At 39.3% G+C, this 25,550-nt stretch overlaps 1 protein-coding gene across 3 annotated transcripts in view; it reads left to right on the top strand.

The window, feature by feature from the left end:
* Positions 1-25,550, top strand: part of LEO1 (LEO1 component of Paf1/RNA polymerase II complex) — a 51,562-nt gene that overhangs the window by 16,438 nt on the left and 9,574 nt on the right. Inside the window, exons 12-13 of one of the 3 annotated variants that reach the window (XR_012656555.1) lie at positions 4,725-4,888; positions 16,175-16,285. Coding sequence is in view for 1 of the 3 variants with exons in the window: in XM_032778616.2 (XP_032634507.1) it covers positions 4,725-4,826 (102 nt within the window). In the remaining 2 variants the exon portion in view is untranslated. Of the gene's footprint in view, positions 1-4,724; positions 4,976-16,174; positions 16,424-25,550 lie in introns of those variants that run through there. The other 2 variants (XR_004373499.2, XM_032778616.2) reach the window with 2 other exon arrangements.

The following is a 25,550-nucleotide window of genomic DNA, read 5'->3' as shown; positions in this document are numbered from 1 at the left end:
AGTACTTCGTCCAACATCATATTATCAAGTGATGCAGCATATTGATAAAAGGCAAGTAGAATTCCCATTGATGTAACTTTGGGAAATTCTGTTGTACAGTAAAGTGAGCATTTTCGAAATACCTGTACTAGATGGATGTCTTTGTGGATGCCTAGGTCAGATAGGGGTTGCCACTGAGATTCTAGGTTATAAGTATGTCAGTGTGTCGTTGGATAAAGTTGAGCAGAAATGAGTGTTAATAGAATTCTTAAATCCCATGTTATCTTTCACTACTTCTTAAACATTAATTTTAAAATAGCAATGGTCCTTAAGTATAGTTGGAGAGGAGTACTATTACTGCCTAGACCTGATGAGATATATATTCAAGTAAGAAGCTTTCACTTCCAAACAAATTCAGTTATTACAATGAACAAATTAAATTTTGATACATCAACAATTTTACTAGGTTCCAATGTAAAATGTCTCCCATGATAGAAAATTCATTTTTCTTAAAACTGGTTAACACCAAATCAGGGAACATCATAAGGACAGAAAAAATGCTCAGAACAGCTGATAAATGTCTTGCAAGGAGGTTAACTGGTTGTAACAATGTTGTGCAGTTTTTCTGCTGACTGTTGGACTCAGTTCTGGATTTCTTATTCAGGCAAAAGTTCTTTGGCTGAATGTAAGTTTTGACTGACTGAAGACTGCACGGTTAGATACTTTGACTTGTCAAGTTAATGCGCTAAACTTATTCTCTTGGGCAATGCTTCCATTATTCTGTGTCTTCTGTTAATTGTGTTAAATATGTTCATGGGAAAACTGAAATGAGATGCTATCTGAAAGTCTGACTTAAACTGATCCGGTCTGAAATATTTTTCCTAAAGTCAAAACTGAACTTACATTCAGCTTTGTGTTAGGGTACTAGAAAATTGGACATCCAACCTCTATCAGGACATTATTTTGTCACTTAGCAAACAGACCAAAATGGAAATACAGAATGACAAAACAAAATAGCTGAGTCGTAGTTTACATGAAAAAGGTATTTTTTACAACAGCCTATGGGATAAAGTAGGAAGCAGTTGGAGAAAAATACTGAGGGTTGCTTGAGCAATCAAAATTCATGCTTTTTTTTTTTAATTCTGAAATTAAAGAATACTTTTAATTTTGCATGCATAAATTCAGTTTTTGACCTACGAATCCCATATTGTAGGTCATTTTCCACATTTGATAGTATATAACGTGCTTCAGGGGCTGGCACAATCCATCTTGATGATGCTTTACTATATTTCAGATGCAGAAATTTTAGTGATTTATTCTTTTTAATTCTCTCTAATGGTTTAGAACATCCTGTTGCATAGTAGTTTCTTGAAAAGAGGTTTCCCTTTTTCCTACTGTATCTAATATTGTACTGATTTAAGTTTAAACATCCTGTTTTTATTCTGAAATAAATTATTTTGAGGCATATATTTGACCAAAATGGTACTTAAGTTCAGTCTACACTGTAAAATCAGAGGGGTAGCCATGTTAGTCTGGATCTGTAAAAAGCAACAGAGAGTCCTGTGGCACCTTATAGATACATCTGTTAGTCTATAAGGTGCCACAGGACTCTTCGTTACTGTAAAATCAGCCATGTTTGCAGACTTGGTTAAAATTGTTGTCCAACAATGTTTTTAATGCATATTTCTGTATTGCGGTGTAGTTTGGATGGGACCTAACCATATTCTAGAGCAGGAGTTAGTAGCCTTTGGCGTGCAGCTCGCCAGGGTAAGCACCCTGGCGGGCCAGGCCAGTTTGTTAACCTGCCGCGTTTGCAAGTTCAGCCGACTGCAGCTCCCACTGGCCTTGGCTCACTGCTCCAGGCCAATGAAAGTGGCGGGAAGCTGCGGCCAGCACATCCCTCGGCCAGTGTCACTTCCCGCAGCCCCCGTTGGCCTCAGACGGCGAACAGTGGCCAGTGGGAGCCGCGATCTGCCGAATCTACAGATGTGGCAGGTAAACAAACCAACCTGGCCTGCCAGGGTGCTTACCCTGGCGAGCTGCGTGCCAAAGGTTCCCAACCTCTGTTCTAGAGTCTCTCTGAACTGGGGGCTTTAGCAAAATTCATGGATGTAGTTAATCTTTTTCACGCTGCATCATCAGACTGCATAACAATACAATCAACGGTCAGGATAGTGAATCTTTGTATTATTTTGATTAGCCACTACTCCTTATTTCACTTTAGACTGATCAAGGTCTTTTCGTTAGGGAGCATGGTTTCTGACTAGACCAAAGCTTGAAAAACTCACTTGCCATTGATGAAAATGGTAACTCTGGCCAGTGAAATAATGCAGCAGGAAGGTGAGTTAGTTTCACTGCTCCTGGCTACTGCCACCTTAGCACTAACTATGAAGCTGACCAAATTCTTGTCAGTTTTACCAGACAGCTGCAAAGAAAGTTGTGACCTTTGGGTCCAAGGGACTTGGACCTTTTTCAAACACAAGTTGTACTGATTTCACTTGTATGGACAGTCTTTAATCAGTTTGAGGGCTTTGTATCAATTTTGCTTAACTCGATTCCTTACTCACTTAAGCTTAAATTGATTATATAGGATACTCTTAAACTGATTAAAGATTGTCCCCACAAGGAAGTTGTATTGATTAGCTGCATCTGTTTCTAAACTGATTTAGTTAAATTGGTACAACTTCTTTCTGTTGGGGGCAGGCTCACTTCCTGTACTTTTCCCCCTCCTATGCCCAACAAAACAGTTTCGAGTTCTTCATGGATCAAATCAGATCACCTTCATTCAAATGATTTGAGCCTTCTTGTAAAGAGCTGTACTGAAGTTTTCCAGAATTTACTGTAGCTCCATGATTTTAAGCAGGTATTTAAATTACTGATTTTGGCCATCGATATTACTGGCATCTCGGCAAAGCAGGAAGAGACTTGTTTTACTGTCAGATAAAATTCATTTAACTTGCCTGGATCCTCTAATACTCCATCAGATTTTGGTTCATCATACAAACTGGTTAATTTAAAGGTGGACCTTCCTGTTTTTCATTTTACAGATTTGCAAGAGATGGCCTTATCGCTCTTATAGGGGAGTTACTTGTTTTCAGTTCCGTATACTTTCTCTTGTGCCTTTTTAATATGGACCTTTATTAAAGGATTTCTCAGTATATGATTATCTATTGTCTCTATAATTAAGACAGACCGACAGGGGTATCCCTTTATAATTCATAATTTTTATGCAGTCTCATTAGTTGTGATTATATTATAATTTCTGATTCTCTGATTTGCTAAAAATACTTTGCATTTATGAAATTAGCACACTATTTTCCATGTATTTTAAGAGATTTTCACAATCTCCCTTTGAGGTAAGTAAGAACAGTATTCCCATTTTATGGCTGGATAAACAGTCTGAGTATTGTTATAACTTGCTCAAAGTCAGAGTCAAGATCTGAGATGAGATCAGAAGTCATTGGTGTTTTGGTCCCAGCCTGTGGTCAGGCCACATTTTGGGGACAGCACTAAATGCAGTGGTCATCTTGCCATTTGCCATAAATGTATATCCTCTAGACTCAGTGTTCAGCATTCTGTTTCCCTTTTTTTTTTAATCTCTTGATTTTTGTAGGACTTTACGTCTCTGCTGAGACTTCAAGCTCTATTTCAGAGTTTTTCTCAAAATATTAGTTCTAGCTTTAGTATTACTGAACTTATTTTAAAAAAAAAAAATTTTTATACAGTTATTTAAAAGTGCTTTCTTCTTTTGCTCATTGGACATGTGTTAAGTCAAAACAGAAACTAGTTTACAATCCCATATGCTGAAAACACTGTCTTTTCCTTTTGTGTTCATCTGCAAAATTAAATTTGTTGTATTTGATAAGACACAATTTCAAACGTGATGGTTGTTACTGTTCTTTGGCAGACATATTGGCTGTTGAAAGATAGAACAGTTTGTCAGCTATTGGTCTATATTTCCCCAGCAATGTTAAGTCTGATAGTTACAAATACCTAGCAGAAATTGCTCTCCCTGTCTAATTGCAAGACTAGAACTTTCACCTGGAGAAGAGCATGCTCTCCAGTATTCCCCCTGGAGTGGGGACGAACAGACAGGCAACGTACCTTTCTTACATCAGGATGTTTTTGTGGGACTCACTGGCCATGCTCAGATTTTTTTGATGGTGTTTTCTGCTGCTCTCTATGGCATTCTGGTCTGTTAATGGCGGACTCTGCTAATGAGCAACAGTTTATTCTACAGACACTGAAGAGGACTTCCCCACGAAGAATTATCCTTACGTTTTGTAGTAATATAACCCAGGGTTCTGTGTCCTGTCTGTGGGACAGGAGCCATAGCGTGCGTTTGTTTGTTTGTTTTTAAAGCATTGGTGGTATTAGCGCTTTCTGAGAATATTAACTTTTTGGTGTGGATCTAAAAACACCGAAGTGTTATAACTTTAGATGCTGCTTTGGAGTCCATGTTATGCATGTCTGCTTTCACTCCAGGGTCAAATTTGACCCAGGAAGCAGTGTAATTGCACTATTGCAAGGCAATTGAATCTTTGATATGATTCTGTAAGATTGGCGAGTGTGTGGTGGAGGTTGGGAGTAATGTCAGGAGTACTCTGTGCTACTAATCATATAAAAATAAATCTTAAGACTGAGTATTATAAAAGGGGACTGACTGGAAGTTTCGTTTTTCTTCACAGAAATAAACTCGGTGAATTTTTCATTTTAACTTGAAATATATTATGTTTTGCCCTCAGGAAGGTGAACCTTCTGGAAAGAGGAAAGCAGAGGATGATGACAAAGCAAGTAAAAAGCACAAGAAATATGTGATCAGTGATGAAGAGGAAGATGATGATTAAAATTGGGGAAAGCTGATGACTTTTTATATATATATATTGTACAGTTCTTTTACAGCAAAGATGTAAGTAAATGTAATGTGCTTATTTTGATAAAGGGAACTTACCCTGAGATCTGTAAGTCAGGTGTGAATAAATTTTTCTGAATGACATTTTAAAGATATTTCAATTTTATGGGTATGTTTATGTGCCCCGAAACGCACTACTGTTTTTTGTTTTTTTTGAACCTGGTACAGTACATTTCATTTCACTTTTTAGAGTATTATGGTAACCAACTCCTCTGTCAGTTACATTGTTGATGTTAGCGCAGTGGGTCCAGGTCCATGACTCAAGTTTCTAGGGAGGCACTATGGTAATACAAATAATAAATAAAAATTGGTTTATCAAGACGAGATTACTGGGTTCAGCCTTCAAGATGCTTAAATGTTGCCTACAGTTTGCTTGGTAAGTTTCTGATACTGGTATTTTAACTCTTCAAGCTGTTATTTGGTAATTAAAAATTGGCAGGATCTGGGAGTATTATAGTTGAAAGCTGGCTTTTCTAAATATTCTTTGTTTACAGGACTATGGACAGTCAATAAGTATGCTGGTATATTTTGATGAATTAAATTATTTTTAATTAATTCTAGTAACCTGTTAAAATACTATAATTATAAAAAGGATTTATCCCTGGACTTAGGTCTGTAAATTGAAACATTGAGGTTTAATGGATCGATGGATATAGCAAAAATCTCTGGCTAGAGACCAAAAAGACTCTTTGTTTGATATGTTGGAGGAGAGTTGTCAGAGGAGAGATGTCATGTTTAAAGAATTCTTGTGTGTTTATATGTAGGTAGTGAGAGGTTAATGTTTTCCACACATTAGATGTAACTAAAAATTAGAAGATACAAGAGAAAATGCAAGAATTTATGTAGAATAAAATAGTTTTGTTCTGTAAGCTCATATAGTTTTGGGGGAAACGAGTGATTATTGCTCAGGCCTATTTTTTAGAGAGAACACTATAGCTAGCTAGGAAACAAAGGAGAGAATGAGTGTCTTGGATAGAGCAATTAAAGACTTCAGGTTTTAATCATGACCTATAAATACCTTTATCCTTTCTCTTTGACTGCACAATACCAATTGTGGAGCCATGGAAGAATACAAACATAAAGATCATCTAGAACATTTCTCGGTTCAGTTTTATAATTGGGTACTTCAGAGCAGCTGCCTGATAATCTGTATAGCTGTTTGATGTACAGTATGTGATTTTCCTACTGTATGAAATGGTGGTAGATGTTATCTATGTGTGTTACTCTTTCTTAACTGACTTTTCATGGAATCTGGTAAAGGTTGAATGTGATTGGAAGAGAAAACAGAGGAGGGAAAAGGACTTGCTTAAAATCTTACTTAACCAAAATCTGTTAAATAATAAACCTTTCATAGAAGCAAGAAATCTTTTTGTAACATAAATCCACCTAGTAAAGCAGGTTTATAAGAGATTATTAGTGATCTATTTCTTAGGCCATGGCTACACTGGCGCTTTACAGAGCTGCAAGTTTCGTGCTCAGGGATGTGAAAAAAACATCCCTGTGAGCGCTGCAAGATACAGCACTGTAAAGCCTCAGTGTAAACAGTGCCACAGCGCTGGGAGCTGCAAGCTACACCCGTAGAGGATGTGGTTTACGTGCAGCGCTGGGAGAGCTCTCTCCTAGTGCTGGCGCTGGGACCACACTCACACTTCAAAGCGCTGCAGCCATACCCTTATTTAGTGAGATCTTGACTTGGTATTAAGTAATAGATGGAAGAGGGTACAGTCTAAAGAACATTGTGCTTCCTAAAATTGTTGTCTTCTAGATACAAACTTTTAAAAATATCTTGTTTCCTCTCATCTTAACCCTTAACCAGTCTAGCACTCTGAAAGTCTTCCCTCACTTTGAGCGTTCTGTGCTTTTGCTTTCTAAGTTTTTTAAAAAAAAAAAACGACCCACACACCAGATTTACAACCTTACACACAAACTTTTGAGCACTTAACACATAGAGAAACGGTTCCAATGACTTTTCCCTTTGTAATTGTAATGCTGCCTAAGAGTTCCTTTGTTCCCTTAGGATTTTTCAAAATAACACCTCTTTAAATCTGCTAGAAATTTGACCTGGTAATCCATTTAGCTGTGTGACCGCAGCAGAGAGATTGAGTCTCTCCATGGGATTACCTAGCTTTCACTTGTTCTTTTCTCAGAATAGAAGCCATCTGTAAAGGAGCAGTGGCTTAATTACATAATATAGATGTAACATATGGTACTCTTGCTCTGTCATAAAAACTTCCCAATATACTTTCTCAACAGCGTGCCACTTCACTGATGCAGTTTTGCCTTAATACCAATTTAATGTAAAAGTGTAACGGATATTTTTATTTTTACTCCTTAGAGTGTACACTTTTTAATTTCAGAGGGGTACCCGTGTTAGTCTGGATCTGTAAAAAGCGACACAGAGTCCTTTGGCACCTTATAGACTAACAGAAGTATTGGAGCATAAGCTTTCGTGGGTGAATACCCACTTCATCAGATGCACTTTTTAATTTAATCACAGTCTTAGACTAAATGATGACAAGGCTTTTAGTTAGAATCATAGACTTTAAGGTAAGAAGGGACCGTTATGATCATCTAGTCTGACCTCCTGCACAGTGCAGGTCACAGAATCTCACCCACCCACTCCTGTATCAAACCTATGTCTGAGCCATTGACGTTCTCAAATCATGGTTTAAAGACTTCAAGGTGCAGAGAATCTTCCAGCAAGTGACCTGGTGCCCCACGCTGCAGAGGAAGGTGAAAACCCCCCAGGGCTTCTGCCAATCTGCCCTGGAGGAAAATTCCTTCGCTACCCCAAATATGGCAGTCAGTTAAACCCTGAGCATGTGAGCAAGACTCACCAGCCAGACACCCAGGAAAGAATTCTCTGTAGTAACTCAATCCCACCCCATCTAATATCCCATCGCAAGCCATTGGGCATATTTACTATTAGTAGTCAGACGAATTAATTGCCAAAATTAGGCTATCCCATTATACCATCCCCTCAATAAACTTATCAAGCTTAGTCTTGAATCCAGATATGTCTTTTGCCCCCACTACACTCCTTGGAAGGCTGTTCCAGAACTTTACTCCTCTGATGGTTAGAAATCTTCGTCTAATTTCAAGTTGTCGTAATGTGGTCCACTTCAGTTTCCAAAAGTGCTCTCCTTATGGCTTATTGTAATTTTAAATATTGCGATTTTTAAAAAAATAAATCTCATAACCCTATTTTCTATTGCTTTTTCATAAATGTCTCCTTTAGACACTTATTAAAGCTTCATTGTCTCTGTTCTGCTTAGACTGTGTTTTATTAACCATACGTAATTAAGGCACTTCAGTGATGTTAGTCTTGTCCACAATGTCCATTAGTTGTAAGTCTTCCTTTAGCTTACATGGAGGCAATCTTTCCCATTCCTACCCTCTACTTCCATGTATGTGAGTATGCTGCTTCTCTCTGACTTTGAGATGTTCAAGGAGAGTGAACATCGGTTGAACTGTGTTGCGTCTGTGCTACCTGGTCAGTATGCTTAGTACAGATAGAGTATTCAAACTAAGACTTGAGCCACATTAAGATCAGTTCTTGAAACAGATTTTTTTTAAGCTGTTCAGAGTACTAGACCTTTCTAGTGAGTTTCAGGCAGTGTGCGTGGGGCATAACATTTAAAAGGATGATTGAAAGCTTCTCTCAGCTGTTTGGTGGTATAAAAGTTATTCTGCATCCATTCATGCTGGACAGCAAAACCTTGTTACCTACATCATTTTTCAAGCCTGTTTCCTTTGTTGTAACCATTCTACTTAAGGGTACGCTGAGTCACGAAGTGGTGACTCTCCTAAGGTGTCACGGTGACTTAATGCAGAGCAGCAAACAGGATACAGGAGTCCTGTCTTAGTCCCATACCTTGCTTTCTCCCAATATCTTCATACCATGACACAACCTAAAATCAAGTCTTCAGGCTCTGACTATTGTTGAATTGTTAGAATTCTACATGGGAATAATTGGGAGGGAAAACTCTTCTCACTTTCAGAAAGGAAATGTTCTTACATTTGTTAGGCAGAGGGTGCTAGGACCATGTGACTTTATGCATGTAGGACTATGTGACTTTAATACTTTAATGTTGCCTAGTGATGCCCTTTGACTTAAGCCTTTTTTTATACGTGTTCAGACTTGAAAGGCTTACAGAAAAGCTGCAGACCAGTATCGGTCACTAGCCTAAGTCTTAATTGCTTTAAAATTCTTGGGCATTCTAAGAAAACAACGTAAAATCAGTTCATTACCGAAATGGTTCTTTACTAGAAAGTTACAGGTTTTAACTTGCCTTTTTAAAAAAAAAACTCAAAAAACTGATAGATCTGATATTTTGCAGTGAGCCTGTCTCTCAATCTAATAGGCCCACATGGGGAGAAAATCATCAAAAGCAGATATTTATGTTTTTCTTGCATTATAAATTAATGTTTAAATGTCGAGATGGAAACTTAGAGGCAATTTACCACTAAAGGTAACTTCCTTCCTTATCTCTTGGATATGGGTCAAAATTCCATGGGCGAGATAGCATTAATGTTGCTAGTAGGGCTTTCAGATTACCTGACTACTTCATTATATTTACCGTGCCAATTTACAGTACATATAGAAAGTTATTTAAGGCTATGGGAGTAGCTAGCGAAATTCTGTGTCCAATGTTGACTGAATCAGATTAAATATAATTTATATTTTGTTTCACACTTTCCTGTTCCTCTGTGAATATTACACTTCAGAATTTTTATTCTATTGTGTTTGGAAAAAGCCACTATTATCACCCTGGCAAAGTGTGTATGGGTTTTATATTTAATTTTTTGTGTTTTTTTGTTTTTGTCTGCTACTACGTAAAGAGACTGGGAAAACACTGTCCCACCAAAGGGACACTTCTGTAATGGAAACACTAATCTGCAGATTCAGGCCATTTGGAGAGTTAGGGAAAATTGCTGATGGATGGAGAAGGCATGCCTTTATTTTCAATAAGTTATAAGAATTTAGTGTTAAAGCTTTTGATGCTCGAAAGCTAAAACGTGGACATTTTAAATGGTTTAATACATTTATATTAGTGCATGGAAATCCCAGTTGTTTGCCTCAAAGGAGTTGCATGTCTGAGATAGAGAATCCTTCTGTAGCTACTAGTCCACTCTAGATGCAAGTCTCTGGCTTTTTTTCCATCACTTATGCAGCCAACAGCTTGGATTTTTGTTTAAACAAGGCATATGATGTGATCTCGTTAAATTGTGTGAACTTACTATCTCCCTTTCCTATTTTTTTTAGATTATAGCAACGTGCAATTTGGGTCACGTTACACTTTGTGCAGGAAGGTGTGCCTTCCAGAGACAGGAATGAGAGCCCAAGCCGAAAGGGCAGGGCTCCAACATGCATTTTTTTCACAAGATTGCCTGGAAAAAAAAACAAATGCCAAAACTGAGGTTGTGTAACTTAAAACTGACCCTGGGCAGTTCTAGCTTGTACGTTCCACTATTCATTTCTGATAATGCTAGAGAAATTCTTTGCTTTCTCACAAACAAGCCAATCCTTATTAGCTTAAGGGACATGGCTAACCTGGTTAGGGCCCCCACATTTGCCTTTCTTTAAAGGAAGATGAATCCCATGCAGTTTTCTTGGAGAAGGCCTTATTTTTTTAGATTATATATTGTTAGCATAGGCCAAGTAAACCTTCTGTTGTACTGCATTTTCCCATGCTCATAAATTTATGAAATTTACATCTTGGACTGATATTTTCCATGCTTGTGTGTCTGCTGATAGTATCTCTTTTGCATGGGGGAGCGAAACAGGCAGGATTTTTTTCTGTAGGAGGAGTTTGTACAGAATGCTGTCAGCCTTTGTTTTGGGTGTTGTGGATGATATTAAAATGCTGCTTCTGTACATGTCCTGTAGTCTGGAAGGTGAAATTAGATTCTGAATGAGCAATGGTAAAAATAGTTGAGTAGTTTCAGTCAGTATGCCAACTTCCATCTGTAATTCTTCCCAGGGATTCTGTGAACAACCTTTTGGCTACAGTTGGTATTGGTTCTCTCTTCTTGGAAATTAAACCAGTCATTTCTTTGAATAGGCAGTGGAATTTTAGTATGGTGTAATAAACACATGATATTATAGGACTGTGTGGAACTAGAAATCTTGGCCTAAATGTTTGACTAATTTCTGTAATTCAAAAGGTACCAGAAGATGTAAGACTTCTGAAAACAGCTCAGTCCATTTCCAGCACAAACACAGACAAAACCTTTTTTCTTATACATGGACCTTAACAAGTGAACATTACTGGGGAAATGTCAATGTTTTTTTTAATAACATAGATCAAATTTGGTCATGCAACACATAGGGTAAAGGGGCTTAATCCAGTTTCAGCAAACTATATTTAAAGCTGTATTGGGTGTAAGAAAATCTAGACTTTGAGATTATAGTTTTAAGAAAATACCATTAGCCTTTTTCCTGTCAAGTCATGTATAAAGATTGTGTGAAAATCTTATAATGGGACACATTTTAGTGGTTTAGGGTTGAATGGATAGCAACGTCAACTGACAGTGCCCCAACTTCGAAGTTAGTCTTGGAAGATAGGAGCTGAGGAAGCAGCTTTCTGTTGTTTCTAATGGTCTCAGTGATGGACACTTTGAGGTGTCTGGTACTTTTGGCTGAGGACGTGTGCCAACCCAAGATACAGTTTGCTGAGATAAAGCAGTGAGCTACCAAAATAAATATGTGAGATTCCAAACTCGTTGAACTTTTGGCATTCAGTTTAGTATGTAGGTTACATCCTGGAACAAAATCTGGTTACAGCTTGTAAGGCATATTAGATCTTCTAGTGAAATCTCATGGCGGAGTTGTAAAAGGCTGAAAAATGTGATTTATGATGGAAACACCAACTTAGCCTTGACTTATTACTATGTGCCTAGGCAAAGCTATAAAAATGAAAGGTTTGTTTTAGATAGGAGGAGATACAAGTCCTTTTAAAACATGGAAAAATAAGATTTTATCCTCTTAAATCTGTTCTAAGGATAGAACATTCTGTTGATGGGGAGGACAGAAAAGCCAAGTAGTCCTTTCAGTGGAAAATATGAAAATGCTAATCCTTGTAAGGTAAAATGTGTTGGTATAAATCAATGCCAGCTTTCCATTTGACTTTTCTTTAAATCTGTGAAAACAAATACGTCTTCATTTCAGCTTCAGTTCTCAGAACTGGACATCTGAGTGTGTGTGATGACAGGTGCTGCTCATTTTCATTTCATTAATAAGCAGCAGGTTTAAAATGAACAAAAGGAAGTATTTCTTTATACAACACATAGTCAACATGTGGAACTCTTTGCCAGAGGATGTTGTGGAGGCCAAGACTATAACAAGGTTCAAAAAAGAACCAGATAAATTCATGGAGGATAGGTCCATCAGTGGCTATTAGCCAGAATGGGTGGGGATGGTGTTTTTTAGCCTCGGTTTTGCCAGAAGCTGGGAATGGGTGATGGAGGATGGATCGTTTGATGATTACCTGTTCTATTCATTCTCTCTGCAGCACCTGGCATTGGCTGCTGTCGGAAGGCAGGATACTGGGCTAGATGGACCATTGGGGTCTGACCCAGTATGGCCTTTCTTATGTTCTTATCTGAAGGCAACCCCACCAGAATTCCTGACCAGCCAAAGGAACTAATTTCAGATCCATGTCTACAATCCCAGCAAGTTATGGTATTCAGATCTGAGCTTTCGGTTTGGGTCCATGTCTAATGCAAATTTAAATTAAACACTTAAAGTTAAATTAAACATTTGTGTGATGTTATGATCCATCATGGAAAACAGATAAGCTACACCACACACAGAATTCTGGGTACTATTGCAGCCCATCACATAGTCCTGATTTGTTCTATAGGGTAGTAACTAGCTGTAAGTAGAGAAGTGTATTTTGGCAGCTGTTGAAATCTACAGAGCTAAAATGTTTAGTTGTGACCCACATGGGGGCAATGAGGCACATTCCCCTTATACTATTTACTTATAGTTACTATTTTAATAATGGGCATAGTTAATTTAAATATAGAAAAATAGTAAAGTATTGAAAGTTGAAGCAGAAGTTAAGGAATAAAAAAATCAAATATCATTTGTAGACCAGTAAAGGATTTTCTCCCATTACTGGGCAGGACTTGCCCTGTGATGGTGGTATGTGATCCAGCACTTTTCATACATCTAAATGTCCTCGCTTCAATAACAGAAATAACTTTCCATCTAACTATGTTAGTGGTGCTGCTGTGGCTGGTTGTTAGGTATGCGTGTGCAGGGCCATATATATAGGTAGCATAGGTGCAAGACTCACATTGGCAGTGGGTTTCTGCTCTTGGAGTGGAATAGGGACGCGAGTGTAGCAGGTGATGCTGTCAGTACCTAAGAAGATGTTTTCAAAGGTCAGTGGCTAATGCACATCTTCTGTCTGATCCACAGGCTAGTGTTTACTAGTAGATCTAGTGGACTGTTTTTGCTCTCCAAGCAGAAAGGGCTTAGCTTGGAGCCCTTGCACTCACAAGTCAGATGGGTAGAGGTTATTCCTCTTGTGAAACAAATTATACAAGTATTCCCATGGGGCAGATTAACAATTGCAAGATTCCGTTGAAGTTTAATACCTAAGAGTAAAGCTCTGGAACTCTCCATGTAAGCCATGCTTTCATAAGGAATTCTTATGAATGTAGAGTTAATTGTGTGTACGTGTTAGGTATGCAACTGCATGCCCATTTCCAGAATCTCATGCCATTGTATTTCAAATAATGAAAATTGGCAAGTTGCATGGTTTTCAATTCAATACATACTCATTATAGATAATACAAGTGTGAACTTTAGCTGCTGAATAATCAACCCAGTGACAATATCTTTGTGTTTTGTTTCTCTTGTGTATGTCCAGAACAGTTATGAGAAATATCCCTTGCTGAGTGACCCATCCGTACTAATTTTTTGGGCTGATACATTCCTTTTCTGGCAGTGGCTTTTGTTATGGGGAACCTGGCCTTCCAGCTTCAATGAGCTAATTAAAATGATGGGGAGAGGAGCAGGCAGAAGTGGGAATGGTGTTTTGTGCATTTTTCCAGTCCTACCCCAGATGTTCCAAGTAAACCTTAAGCTTTTAGAACATCAAATAGGTACTAATCGTGCTTGACGCAGACAAAACATTTCCCTACGCCTCATGATAAAAATGTTTTGTGACCTGTGACCCCCAGTTGACTGGGCTGGAGTTGAGAACATCTTACTACTCTGTCCTGTTTGATCTCTCAGAATGAAAGAGGATTATACTGACTCCAGCATCTGGTCTACTGCTTTCCAAACATTGTAATATCTGCATTTAATCAGTCAGTAGTATATAACCGCTGGTCTCCTGCTTATGCGTGCCTTCTTCAAGGCATGTATAAAATAATGTTAGCCACCTATATTGTGTGAGGCAGCCCCCTTCATTGTATGCGGGAATACCTGATGTGAGACTTGAACTATACGGTAATTAAGCATGTGGAGCTAGCCGTTTGTCACAGAGGCCCTTTGTTCCCTTGGCTGCTCTATAGTACATCTTTAATTCTAGTTCACTGTTCTCCCTGATGTCAGCTGTAGTGGTGTTCAGATAGGTAGGACAATATGAGCTGCTCTATAATCTGAGAACAAACGTCTATTTATCAAGTTTGCTTAACGTATTTCTGGATTCGCTCCAGGCTGACTATATAAATGAATAATGTGCCCCTTGATACCACAGCAGTACATGCATTAGAAATGCTTACAGTTATACATAGCAGGGACTTCATAACAACCTAGATGTTCAGCTCGGACAGCTATTATTTTCCACATGATACCATATTATACAAAGGTGTAACGTACATACACACTACATTTGACAATCCAGATATAGTTAATAGAAAATGAGAGTGCCCATTTTTGCAACTTTTTATACAGTAGATGTAAAATCAAATCTCTGTAATGGGCGTGTAAAAGCCTTTCAGAGTGAAAAGGAAAAATCCATCTTGGTTGTAAACACCCCTTTTTCCATACCTGTCATACTTTGTAGAAATAAACTCCACTACCTGTGTATCTATTGTAGGGACATCCTCACCGGCCCATCTGGATAAAGGAATAAGGAAAGTGGAGGGAGAGTTCACAGAACCAAGCCAAAAGCCTGCACAAAATACTCTTGCAAAATGGTCAGGGATAGCTCGGACTTGCTTTTGACTATGTTCTTGATTTCTGCAGTTGGTGCATGATGGAAGGAGCATCTGGCCTGTGACCCTGCTAATGGAAGGCTTGGTTGATTGTCCTGGTTCTACTGAACACCAAAAACCATAATCCCCCAATAGGGTGGGAGGGAACATGTATTTAATGAACAAGTTATTTTGATGCTTGCTTGGTAAGCACTCTTTGAGCCAGCCTTTATCTATTTTTTGCCTTGCTTTCCCAAAATAACTTACCCAACTTCATCAGATTTTCTAAGCATTTGTTTTCAATGAAACTTTTTGTTCGTGTACATAACAGTAATTAACACAAAATTAAATTGCTGCAGGGCAAGCAACAAATTGTTTTTAATTTGGTTAATGATTCTACTTATTTCCTTTCTTCTGAATTCATTTTAAGGTGGAAAGTCAAGTAGGACAGTCCCTTTATCTCCTGCTCTTAATGTTGATTTAACAATCAAGAAAAACATATCCATTATAAGGCAATGTTAAGCATTCAGTCAGGTCACTCTACACTCTCAACTTATCATAGACTCTTCATGCTCATGCATGAGGTTCTCTAACAGTGCTTTTTTGGAGGTGAAATCTTAATTTTATAGAGATTTTAAAAAAATATTGCGCACACCTTTCTACACAGACCATTTTTAAATACATGATTGTGTAGCACCAATGTCCAGGAAATAAATTCTCACAGTACATCAAAGCTAAAATGTCTGTTGGAAGAGAGCAACTTCCAGAGGTCATGTCCTTGTCTGTATTAGGGAAATTGATCTCATTTGTTCAGTTTTTATGATTTAACATTTATATTGCAATACTGCCTGCGCACCAGAGGTCATCACCCTACTGTGCTAGATGCTGTACAGATATTTTCAGCACTTTTCACTAAAACTCTGATTAAAAACTGATTCTGGTACTCTGGACTGGGGCTCATTCCTTTCAACAATAGCGAAACTGAAACTGTAGAGGTTTTTTGTAAGCTTTCCCAGCATAGAGATGGCCCAAGTATCTTTCATTAAAGAAGCTCTGCTTCCAGCTTTCTTCTGTCTTTAAATGTGGTAGCTGTTGACTCAAGATTTTTGACTAATTTTTTTTTTTCAGTGAGAGAAGACCCAAACAGCAAGGTCATAGGTCAAACCAGCACATAGAATGCACCTGGAAACTACTACAGACTATGAAGCACAGGTGTAGCATATCCTTTGCAGTAACTAAGTAAGCAAGTTGTCTCCTTCTGCATAGTGGTTTTCAGTGGTGGCCCTCCATCAGGCATGTTGCTGCAATCCAGTCTTGAGGCATGAATTAATTATGGGAAAGTAAAAAATCTGAAATAAACTATTCCATCCAAATTCAGATGGAAGAAAGAACTTGATCAGTTCTGGTATCTGGGCTTCTAAAAGTGCCTGAGGAAGCAACACCTCCGCCTTGTTTGCAAACTTGGATTTAAAAATGGAGGAAAAGATTTTCATACGTGATTAGAGATTTGAAGTGTTTTCTGCTTTTAGGTGCCCAATTTGACACATCTTTAAAGGACTCTAATTTTCAGATGGTGTGACATATCCCCAGGATACACTCTGGAACTGTGGGACTGCTGTGCCCCCTTATCTCTCCAGCCTGGGCTGTCTCTAACAATGCTGCGCTAGTGACAAGCAGCAAAATTCTGTTGGGTGCTGTGATTACTGAGTCAACAACTTACAGGGACATACCCAGCTAAAATTGCATGAATGCTCTATCAGCCACTCATGAATTATACTGAGAGAGACACCAGCAAATCTCCCCAGCCTTGCACTCCAGTGATGTCCCATCCTGTTTCAAGATCTTTTCTTGAACAGTGCAAACTCATTAATTAGTTCATCGCTTTGTCAAACGAAAGTGGACATGCACCAGCCTTTGTAATCTGAGCAGATTCCCCAAGCACTTCAACAAAAAACACGCTGTTTTAGATAAAATATAAAAATAAGTTTATTAACCACAGAAAGATAGATGTCAAGTGATTATAAGTGTTAGCCACAGAGGTCAAAGTTGGTTACATCAGAAATAAAAATAGAATCACAGTCTAAATTCTAACTGGCTAAGCAAGATTTGAATTAAGCAGTTTTTCTCACCCAAATGTTACAGGCAGCTCAGTTCTGAATACACAGGCTGAATTTTCTTCTGAGCCTGGGACCAATTTCTCCAGTTCAAAGTCTTTGTCTTCCAAATGATTTTCCAGGTGTTGAGATGGGGGAGGAGAGAGGCCAAATGGTGATGTCACTGACCCTCATTTATACTTTCTGTCCAGGTACTAGAAAGATCCTAGCCGGGACATGGGGGTTAGGTAGCTCCCATTGTGTACGTGCCCTCTCTGGGAGAGTCGATTCTTCTTGATGGTCCATCAACACCTATCTGGCTAATCTAGATATAAATCTGTCATGTCAACGTGTTGCTCCTTTGTTGCCACTGAAAGGCTAGCTGTGGCCATTTCCCACTTACCACACATTTCTGAAACAAATGTATCGCAATACTTTATAACTTTACTACCCTGATGAATGGTCTATAATGTCACTGTATGTGATGTTCAACAGATCAAGGCTTTTTAAATGATACTTCACAAGGCATACTTCGTACAAAACATCTCGTAATCCTATCACAGTGGTGAATATGGGGGCTCCAGGTTGCTATTTTGGGAGACAGACTGTCACAGTGGGTGCTCAGCGCTTTCTGAAATTGCATCTGTTTGAGGTGTGGCAATTTGGGCATTCAACAGCTAATGCACCAAAAGTCACTAGACATGGGAAAATCTCGATCTACATCTTAGTGTGTGCGCGCACACCAAACCCAACTAACTCCTGACAATCTCTTCTCCATATAGCTTCTAGTTATGGAATTCCCTTTAATATATCCGGACTCACCAGCAAATGGATCCACTAAGTTCCTGTTGAAGAGTCACAGGCCCCTTGTTTGGAGGCATGCTGGTGTCTGTACTAAATAGTATTAACTTCTTTGGCTCGGCACCTGAGAACTGGTGGAGCTCTATGCAGTGGTTTTGCTGGGTGATTTATTACTTTCTTGACATGCACAATCTCGTGGTTTAATTACAATATACACCTCTATCCCGATATAATGCTGTCCTCAGGAGCCAAAAAATCTTACCACATCATAGGTGAAAGCGTGTTATATTGAACTTGCTTTGATCCACCGGAGCACGCAGCCTCACCTCTCTGCAGCGCTGCTTTACTGCTTTCTGTCCGAATTTGGGTTATATCGGGTAGTGTTAAATCGGGGTAGAGGTGTACTAAGAGTATTATGGCTACTAGGGTAGGTAGACTGTATTGTCTTTTAGATTTTCTTGCCAATACTTGTCAAAGGGACTTTCTGTTCCTACTCTCTGCCTATAATTGTGCCATCATTCAGTGTAGCCAGTTTTTACCCTCACCACAAAAATGGCTCTCTCTCCCCTGGCACTTTAGTTCTGGCTACAGCAGTCTATAAATCCTTTCTAAATCCTGCAAAGCATTTGAAACCAGTACATTTTGCTTAAGTTTAATAGACCTCCAGTCTCCATCTGGCTAAAGCTAAGTAGTAAATATCTTATCTTAGGGGAGTGACAGAGTGAGGTGATGGTGCTGGGAATCTCTGGCCCCCTTGTGCTGGGGACTGGCTGGGCAAGGGGTGTCTACATTAGGGAGTGAGGTAGTGAAGCCCAATTGTTAGAGCATATATTTTACCTTGGTTACAGGACTCATACAAAGGCATATAGAAAGGGGTCTTGTACTACTCAAGGTTGAGAGACATTGACCATTACTTTTCACGGCTGAAAAAATGTTACTGTTGGTGCGAAGGGAATTAACTGAGTGAGGTGGGATAGGGAATCACAAATAAGTATCCAGGCCCTACTTGTCTAACTAGATTATAGTGTGATTTCAGATATTCCGAAATATAGTTGTCAAACAAAAGGATTCTTTTTGGTGATATTTCAGAAGCTGAACCCAAATAGTGGTTTTATTAAAATTAGACTTTTTCAGTCATTTGTTAACAAAAAAGCTGCAGAAAACAAACTGAAAAGCCTAAACTCTCAACAAAAGATATTAGCACATTTAGCAATTCTATTTTAAGGTGAGGGAAGATGAAATAAACCAACAACCTAAGCAAGTTTTTTTGAAAAATGAAGTAAGTGCAAACAATGATCTGTGCCCATGTGTGCAAATGCACACGTGATCTGTGCATTTTCACCCTACTGAAACTATTAAGCTGTGTGCATTACCTATCTCAATAGCCTCAAACCTTACTTTTGTATCTTTGTCCTCTTCTCCTACCCCCTCCCAGCTCTGTTTCCTTCCCGGTGTCTTTTTCTGTCAGTGCATTTTGTGTAAAACCTATATTGTAAACTCTTTACTGACCAAAATTTGTGACTTGATCGTGATTTGCTGGCCTATTTGAAATGAGTTTCTAGGTCTGACTCAAATCCGTAATGGACAAGCGTCCCTCTCACAAAACCACTCACCACAATTGACATTCACTAGGAGCACTGTTGGCATGACAAAAATTGAGTGGGCATACAGGCAGCTCTGGCTCCCTTTCTCCCCCATTGAGATTATATCTCCAGGGCAAAGTGGAGGCACATGACTGGAATAGTAGAGAAAGCTGCATTGCAACTGTCTGCACTGAACCTGTTTTTGTGGTTAAATACAGGCCAGCACTCTCCAAGACTGTTATGGGCACTAGATCCTGCATTTCACAAAGCAGTAAAAGTTAAGCTCTGTCAAGGACAGTTTGGCTATATAAAGGCATGAGATCTAGAAGATAATCATGCTGGAGAAGGGTAAGCTATGTGAACACTTAAGGGAACTGAGGGTGAATTCATAAACTTATATATGGATAATCTGGTGTGGGAAGGTGGCAAGCTGGCAAGATAGCATTAGTTGTTAGTCTTGGTTTGCTTGACCATTTAAATAGCTAACCTTTTTGTAATAACGGGTCTCTTTTTGCAGATTCCAAAGCCAGAAAAGACCATCGTGATCAGCTGCTCTGACATCCTGTGTATAACACAGGTCACAAAACTTCCCCAAAATAATTCCTAGAGTAGATCTTTTGGAAAAATGCCAATCTTTTTTTTAAAATGGCCAATGGATAAAGAATCTGTTATGACCCTTCATAAATTGTTCCAGTGCCTAATTACCCACATTGTCAAAAATGTGTGCCTTATTTCTGATCTGAATTTGTCTGGCTTCAACTTCCAACCATTGGAGTGTTTTATACTTCTCTCTGCTAGATTGAAGAGCCCATTAGGAAATATTTGTTCCTCATGTAGACACTTATAAATTGCTATCGCATCACCCCTTAATCTTCTCTTTGGTAAACAAAATAGATTGTGCTTATAAGGCATGTTTTTTTTTAATCTTTTAATCATTCTTGTGGCTTTTCTTGGAACCTTCTCCCATTTATCACCATCCTTCTTGAATTGTGGGCTTCTACTCAGGATTCCCCTGTTTATGCATCCCAGGATCACATTAGCTCTTTTGGTCACAGTGTTACATTGGGAACTCATGGTCAGCTGGTTATCCACCACGACCACCAACTTTTTTAGAGTCACTGCTTCCCAGATAAAGTCCCCGCTTCTGTAAGTATGGCCTACCGTTCTTTGTCCCTGATGTATACATTTATATTTAGCTGTTTTAAAATGCATATTGTTTGCTTGCCCCAAGTTTACCAAGCAATCCGGATTGCTCTGAATCAGCGACCTGTTCTTTTCATTATTTACCACCCCCACCCACACCCAGTTTTTGGGTCATCTGCAAACTTTATCAGTGCTGATTTTATGTTTTCTTCCAGGTTATTGAAAAAAATGTTAAATAGCATACAGCCAAGAATCAATCCCTGTGGCATCCCACTTGAAACGCAACCACTTTATGACAATTCCCTGTTTGCAATTATATTTTGAGGGCTATCTGTTTTAATCCATTTAATGCACCATGTTAATTTTATATCATTCTAGTTTTTAATCAAAATGTCATATGGCACCAAGTCAAATGCCTTATAGTTGTCTAAGTATATTCCATGAAGACTATTATCTTTGTCAACCAATCTTGTAATCTCATCAAAAAAGGTATCAAGTTAGTTTGACGTGATCTATCAACAAAACCATGTTGATTTATGTTAATTACATTACCCTCCTTTAATTCTTTATTAATTGAGTCCCATATTAGCTGCTTCATTGTTTTGCCCAGGGTTGATGTCAGGCTGGCAAACCTATAATTACTTGAGTTATTCTTTTTACCTTTTTTTAAAAAGTGGCACAACATGAGCTTTCTTCCAATCATCTGGAACTTCCCCAGTGCTCCCAGGCTTACTGAAAATCAACGTTAATCAAATCAGCAAACTCCTCCGCCAGTTCTTTTTGGGATCTCACATTTCCATATTGTTGAACTGTACTTTTTCTACATATGAAGTTCTGGAAATTATTAATATTTATATAATCCCCAAAGTCTGAAAGGTGCTGTACAGACAAAAGACAAAACTCCTGCCCCAAACAAGTTAGTCAAGCCTGCAATTGGATCCAGGCACGAGCCCCATTGACGTCATTGGGATCCAGAGTCCCATAGGATCCACCTATGTGGATCAGATCACAAGATGAAAACATGACTTAAATGAAGACCAGGTAATGGGATTGGGTGCTACAGTTTTTGGGTGCCCAACTTTGAGACACCAAAGATCTGAATTTCAGAAGTGCTAAGCTGTTTTGTGTCCCATTGACCTCACCTGCAGTTGTGAATTGTCAACACTTCTGAAAAATCATACCTTGAGGCTTACTTGGGACTTAATGATGCATAGGTCTTATGCCCTCTGCACAAGGGTGAATTTCATAGGCCATTTTTATAAGCATTAGGTTGGGTAGCCGGGGGGGTGTGGATTGGTCACAGCATAGAAAAATGAGGTAATTTGGAGTTGGGGTTGGACATGTGAAATATCTTTACAGTGTTGACCTGACCCAGGTTAATGGTGTTGGCAGGGTTTTGATGCTAAAAAGCTTAAATCACTGCCTTGGGCCGGTTGCAACTAGTCTGTGTCATTGTTCATCAGTTTTTAGGGCTTCAGAAGGGAACAGGGCAGATTAGGAGAAGCTTTTAGCACAGAAAGTTCTTGTCTTTGTGCAGCGTTTTGGTTCTTGTGACCTGTCTCCATAGCAGGAAGCTATGCAGCTTTGGTTAAACCTGTTACATGTGACTTTATTATTGTATGTTAAACAGTTTCTGCAATAGTAGCAGCACTAAGCAGGCGTGAAATCTGCTGTTGTCAGATACCAAGCTGGTACAGTGCCAGTTTGTTCATGCATTTGAGAGCTGCTCCTGCAGCTGAACAGTAGCTGGCAGCTTTCCTGCCTTGTCACGTGCGCTACAGCATTTTCTTACTGCCCTGTGAACTGATTCATGAGACCAAAATAATACACAAGGTTTATTAAGGACACCGCTGATACATTGATATGATCATGGGGCACAGAGAAATCATATTCTACATGCAGCTCTGAGTTGGGAGTCAAGTGTTGTTCATGCTAGATGTGAAGGAAATTCATATTGTGATCTAAGGGCCCTGGAAATAATGTATTAGTCTGTACTGAAACAATGATTGTCCAAAGCCCTCCTGGAACAAGCTGAACAGATGGTTTCAGCCAACATTTTAACAAGAGGATCTCACAAGATGTATTCCTTGTAATCGATGTCGAAGGGCAAGAATGCCTGTACTGCGACGTGGGGAGGTGAAGAAGTGGGGAATCTGTCCATTTGTTTTTCCAGTTCAGTAGAAATCACGAGTGGCCCCATCACTGAGCAAACAAGCTTCTGTTCTGTTGCACTTTTGCTAGAACTATTTACACTTTGCTCCAAAAACATACCTTAAGTATGTGCAGGTTTAGGATTGACCCACTGTTTATCATTTGAAGATGGCCAGTGGGGCAAGGGGGGAAGAGATTTAAGATTTTTGAGCACTCTGGGCTATTCTCTCCTGGTAATATGTGGTGGTTTGTTTTTTTGTGAGGTATTGGGGTGAGAGGGGTTTCCTAGCTATCTATGGTGAACTACTTTCCATAGCAGGATATGTCATGTAAATCCTTCCGTACTAGACCTGTCAAACTATTTGTTTATGAATGTTTGTTACTTACAAATTTAGCTCCTTTTTTTAGTTATTGAGTCATTCCACTTTAGAACTCCTCACATTATCCAGTGCAATTTCTTCCTTTCCTGTTTTCTTTTATGTAGTCCCATTTCTTTGACATTTGGTTCCCCAAAACTTATAGTGGAATCAAAGCTATACCATGCTTTTTCACACTAGGTATCAGCTTTTGGTCTAAGTGTGTATTCACCAAAGGGTTTAATTACATCAGTTCATTCCTGAATCATAAAATCATAGAAATGTAGGGCTGGGTGGGACTTTAGGAGTTCATCTAGTCCATCCTCCCGCACTGCAGTAGGTCTAAGTAAGCTAGACCGTCCCTGACAGGTGTTTGTCCAACCTGTTCTTAAAAACCTCCAGTGACGGGGCTTCCACAACCTCCCTTGGAAGCTTATTCCAGAGCTTAACTAACCTTATAGTTCAAAAGTTTTTCTTAATATCTAATCTGACTCTCCCTTAGTGTACACTAAACTGATTGCTTCCTGTTCTACCCCTACTCTGCTTTCCCCTATTTCCATTAGTAACCAAAAAACAAGTTTTTTTTCCTAACCTTTCTTCCTTCCACCATGCCCCACCCGTCCTGGCCTCAGTGGGTCAAGGGTTAACATGATCCTGAGTCTCACTAATCATGACTGCCATTAGCTGCTGGTATTTAGAGCAGCAGCCTTTTGCTACATGGACTATGATCTATTTCCTTTCCTTGCTCTTCTGCTGGTCTGGCCTGTTCTCTTTCATTTTTATTTATAACAATACATGAGGGTGTGTTAATGGAAAAAACCTGGAAGGGACAAATAGTGTATGCACAGACAGCTGCACTCAGGGAGAGTGTGCATCTAGCTGCTTCGATTTCCATGTACGTACTGCATTAGGGCTTAGAGGAGCAAGTGGAGCATGCATTTAATTTATAAATGTCCTTTCTAACCCATCACAATGTTGCTTGCTCTCTCTAGAGAATATGCCCTCAAGGGCCCCCTTGACTCAACAAAAATAATGGTGGTCATCACAGCTGATCTCATACTCCAAAAATAATCCGTCAAATAAATTATTCAATGAACATTGCTGATGCTCATCACATAACATATTAGACCAGCTTTGCTAACTGGTGCACTGTTATATAGAAGTTTGCTAAAGAGGCGACTTAGAGATTTGCTTCTCCTAACTAACAACTGTGGCAGAGTGCAGAGGCCTTGCCTGCACGCCGGCTAGCAGAGCTAAATCCCCAGGTATGTGTCTCTCTCAGATGTACAGAGTGAAGTGGGGCTGGGACTGGGGCTGGGGCTGGAGGTTGGGCAGGTGTTCAGAGCACTAACAGGATCCAATAGGGAGGAGCTGGTAAAGAGGCAGAGCTTCCCAACCAGTAGCTTAAGGATAAGGTTGTAGCCAAAGGCAGGGAGGGTTATAAATGGCTCACCCTCACTTCAAAGTTGTGGGGAGTAAAGCCTCTGTGATGAAATAGTGTTTTGTTGTTGCTGGTCAAGCAGGCCCACAGAAGAACCATGCATTTGCCTATCAAAGTGAAGCAATTGTATCAAAGGACTCACTGTAGCAAGAAACTTAACTGAGAGTCAAGCCACTGGTTTCTCTTTCCCTATGCAAAGGCTCTGACTGACTTCACAGGGAGCAGGGCAAGGCACATTGAAATGAAGACCTGAATTCTCTCCTGCCTTGCCCTTGTATAATCATTTATATCTCTGCAAAGTGGATACAGAATGCTACCATTTTGAGCTAACGGCAATACATACTCATCATCATACAGAGGTAAATGTCAGTAGAAGGTGTGAGCAGTATTGTTGCCGTGTCCCAGGATATTAGATAAGATAATATATTACCTCACCAGCTTGTCTCTCAAGGTATGAGGTAGTGAAGAGTGAGGACCCTAGCATCTGTGACCATTCTCGGTACCTAACGTGGGCAAAGGGAATGTTCCCCATCAATTTCTCCTGCCGTTTATGTTCTCGATTTGCCTGCTTGCAGTATGTGACTAAATATTCAATGATTACTTTTGGCAAAAGAGTTGATTTTATATGAAAGAGCCACAGAGTTACATCATACCACCAGAACATCATTCATAAATGGATTTTAACCCGCATAGTTGGCATATTACCTCCATCTGAAAGTACCGTGTCACCATGGAGGCAATATTGGAGCTGCTCTGTAGTCCTAATGTAACTATGGTAAGATCAGAGGGTAGCCGTGTTAATCTGGATCTGTAAAAGCAGCAAAGAGTCCTGTGGCACCTTATAGACTAATAGACGTATTGGAGCATGAGCTTTCGTGGGTGAATACCCACTTCGTTGGATGCATGTAGTGGAAATTTCCAGGGGCAGATATATAT

Source organism: Chelonoidis abingdonii, chromosome 9 (assembly GCF_003597395.2).
Source record: "Chelonoidis abingdonii isolate Lonesome George chromosome 9, CheloAbing_2.0, whole genome shotgun sequence".
NCBI lineage: Eukaryota > Metazoa > Chordata > Testudines > Testudinidae > Chelonoidis > Chelonoidis abingdonii.
The sequence above is the reverse complement of the archived record's forward strand: the minus strand, read 5'-3'. Positions and strand labels throughout refer to the sequence as shown.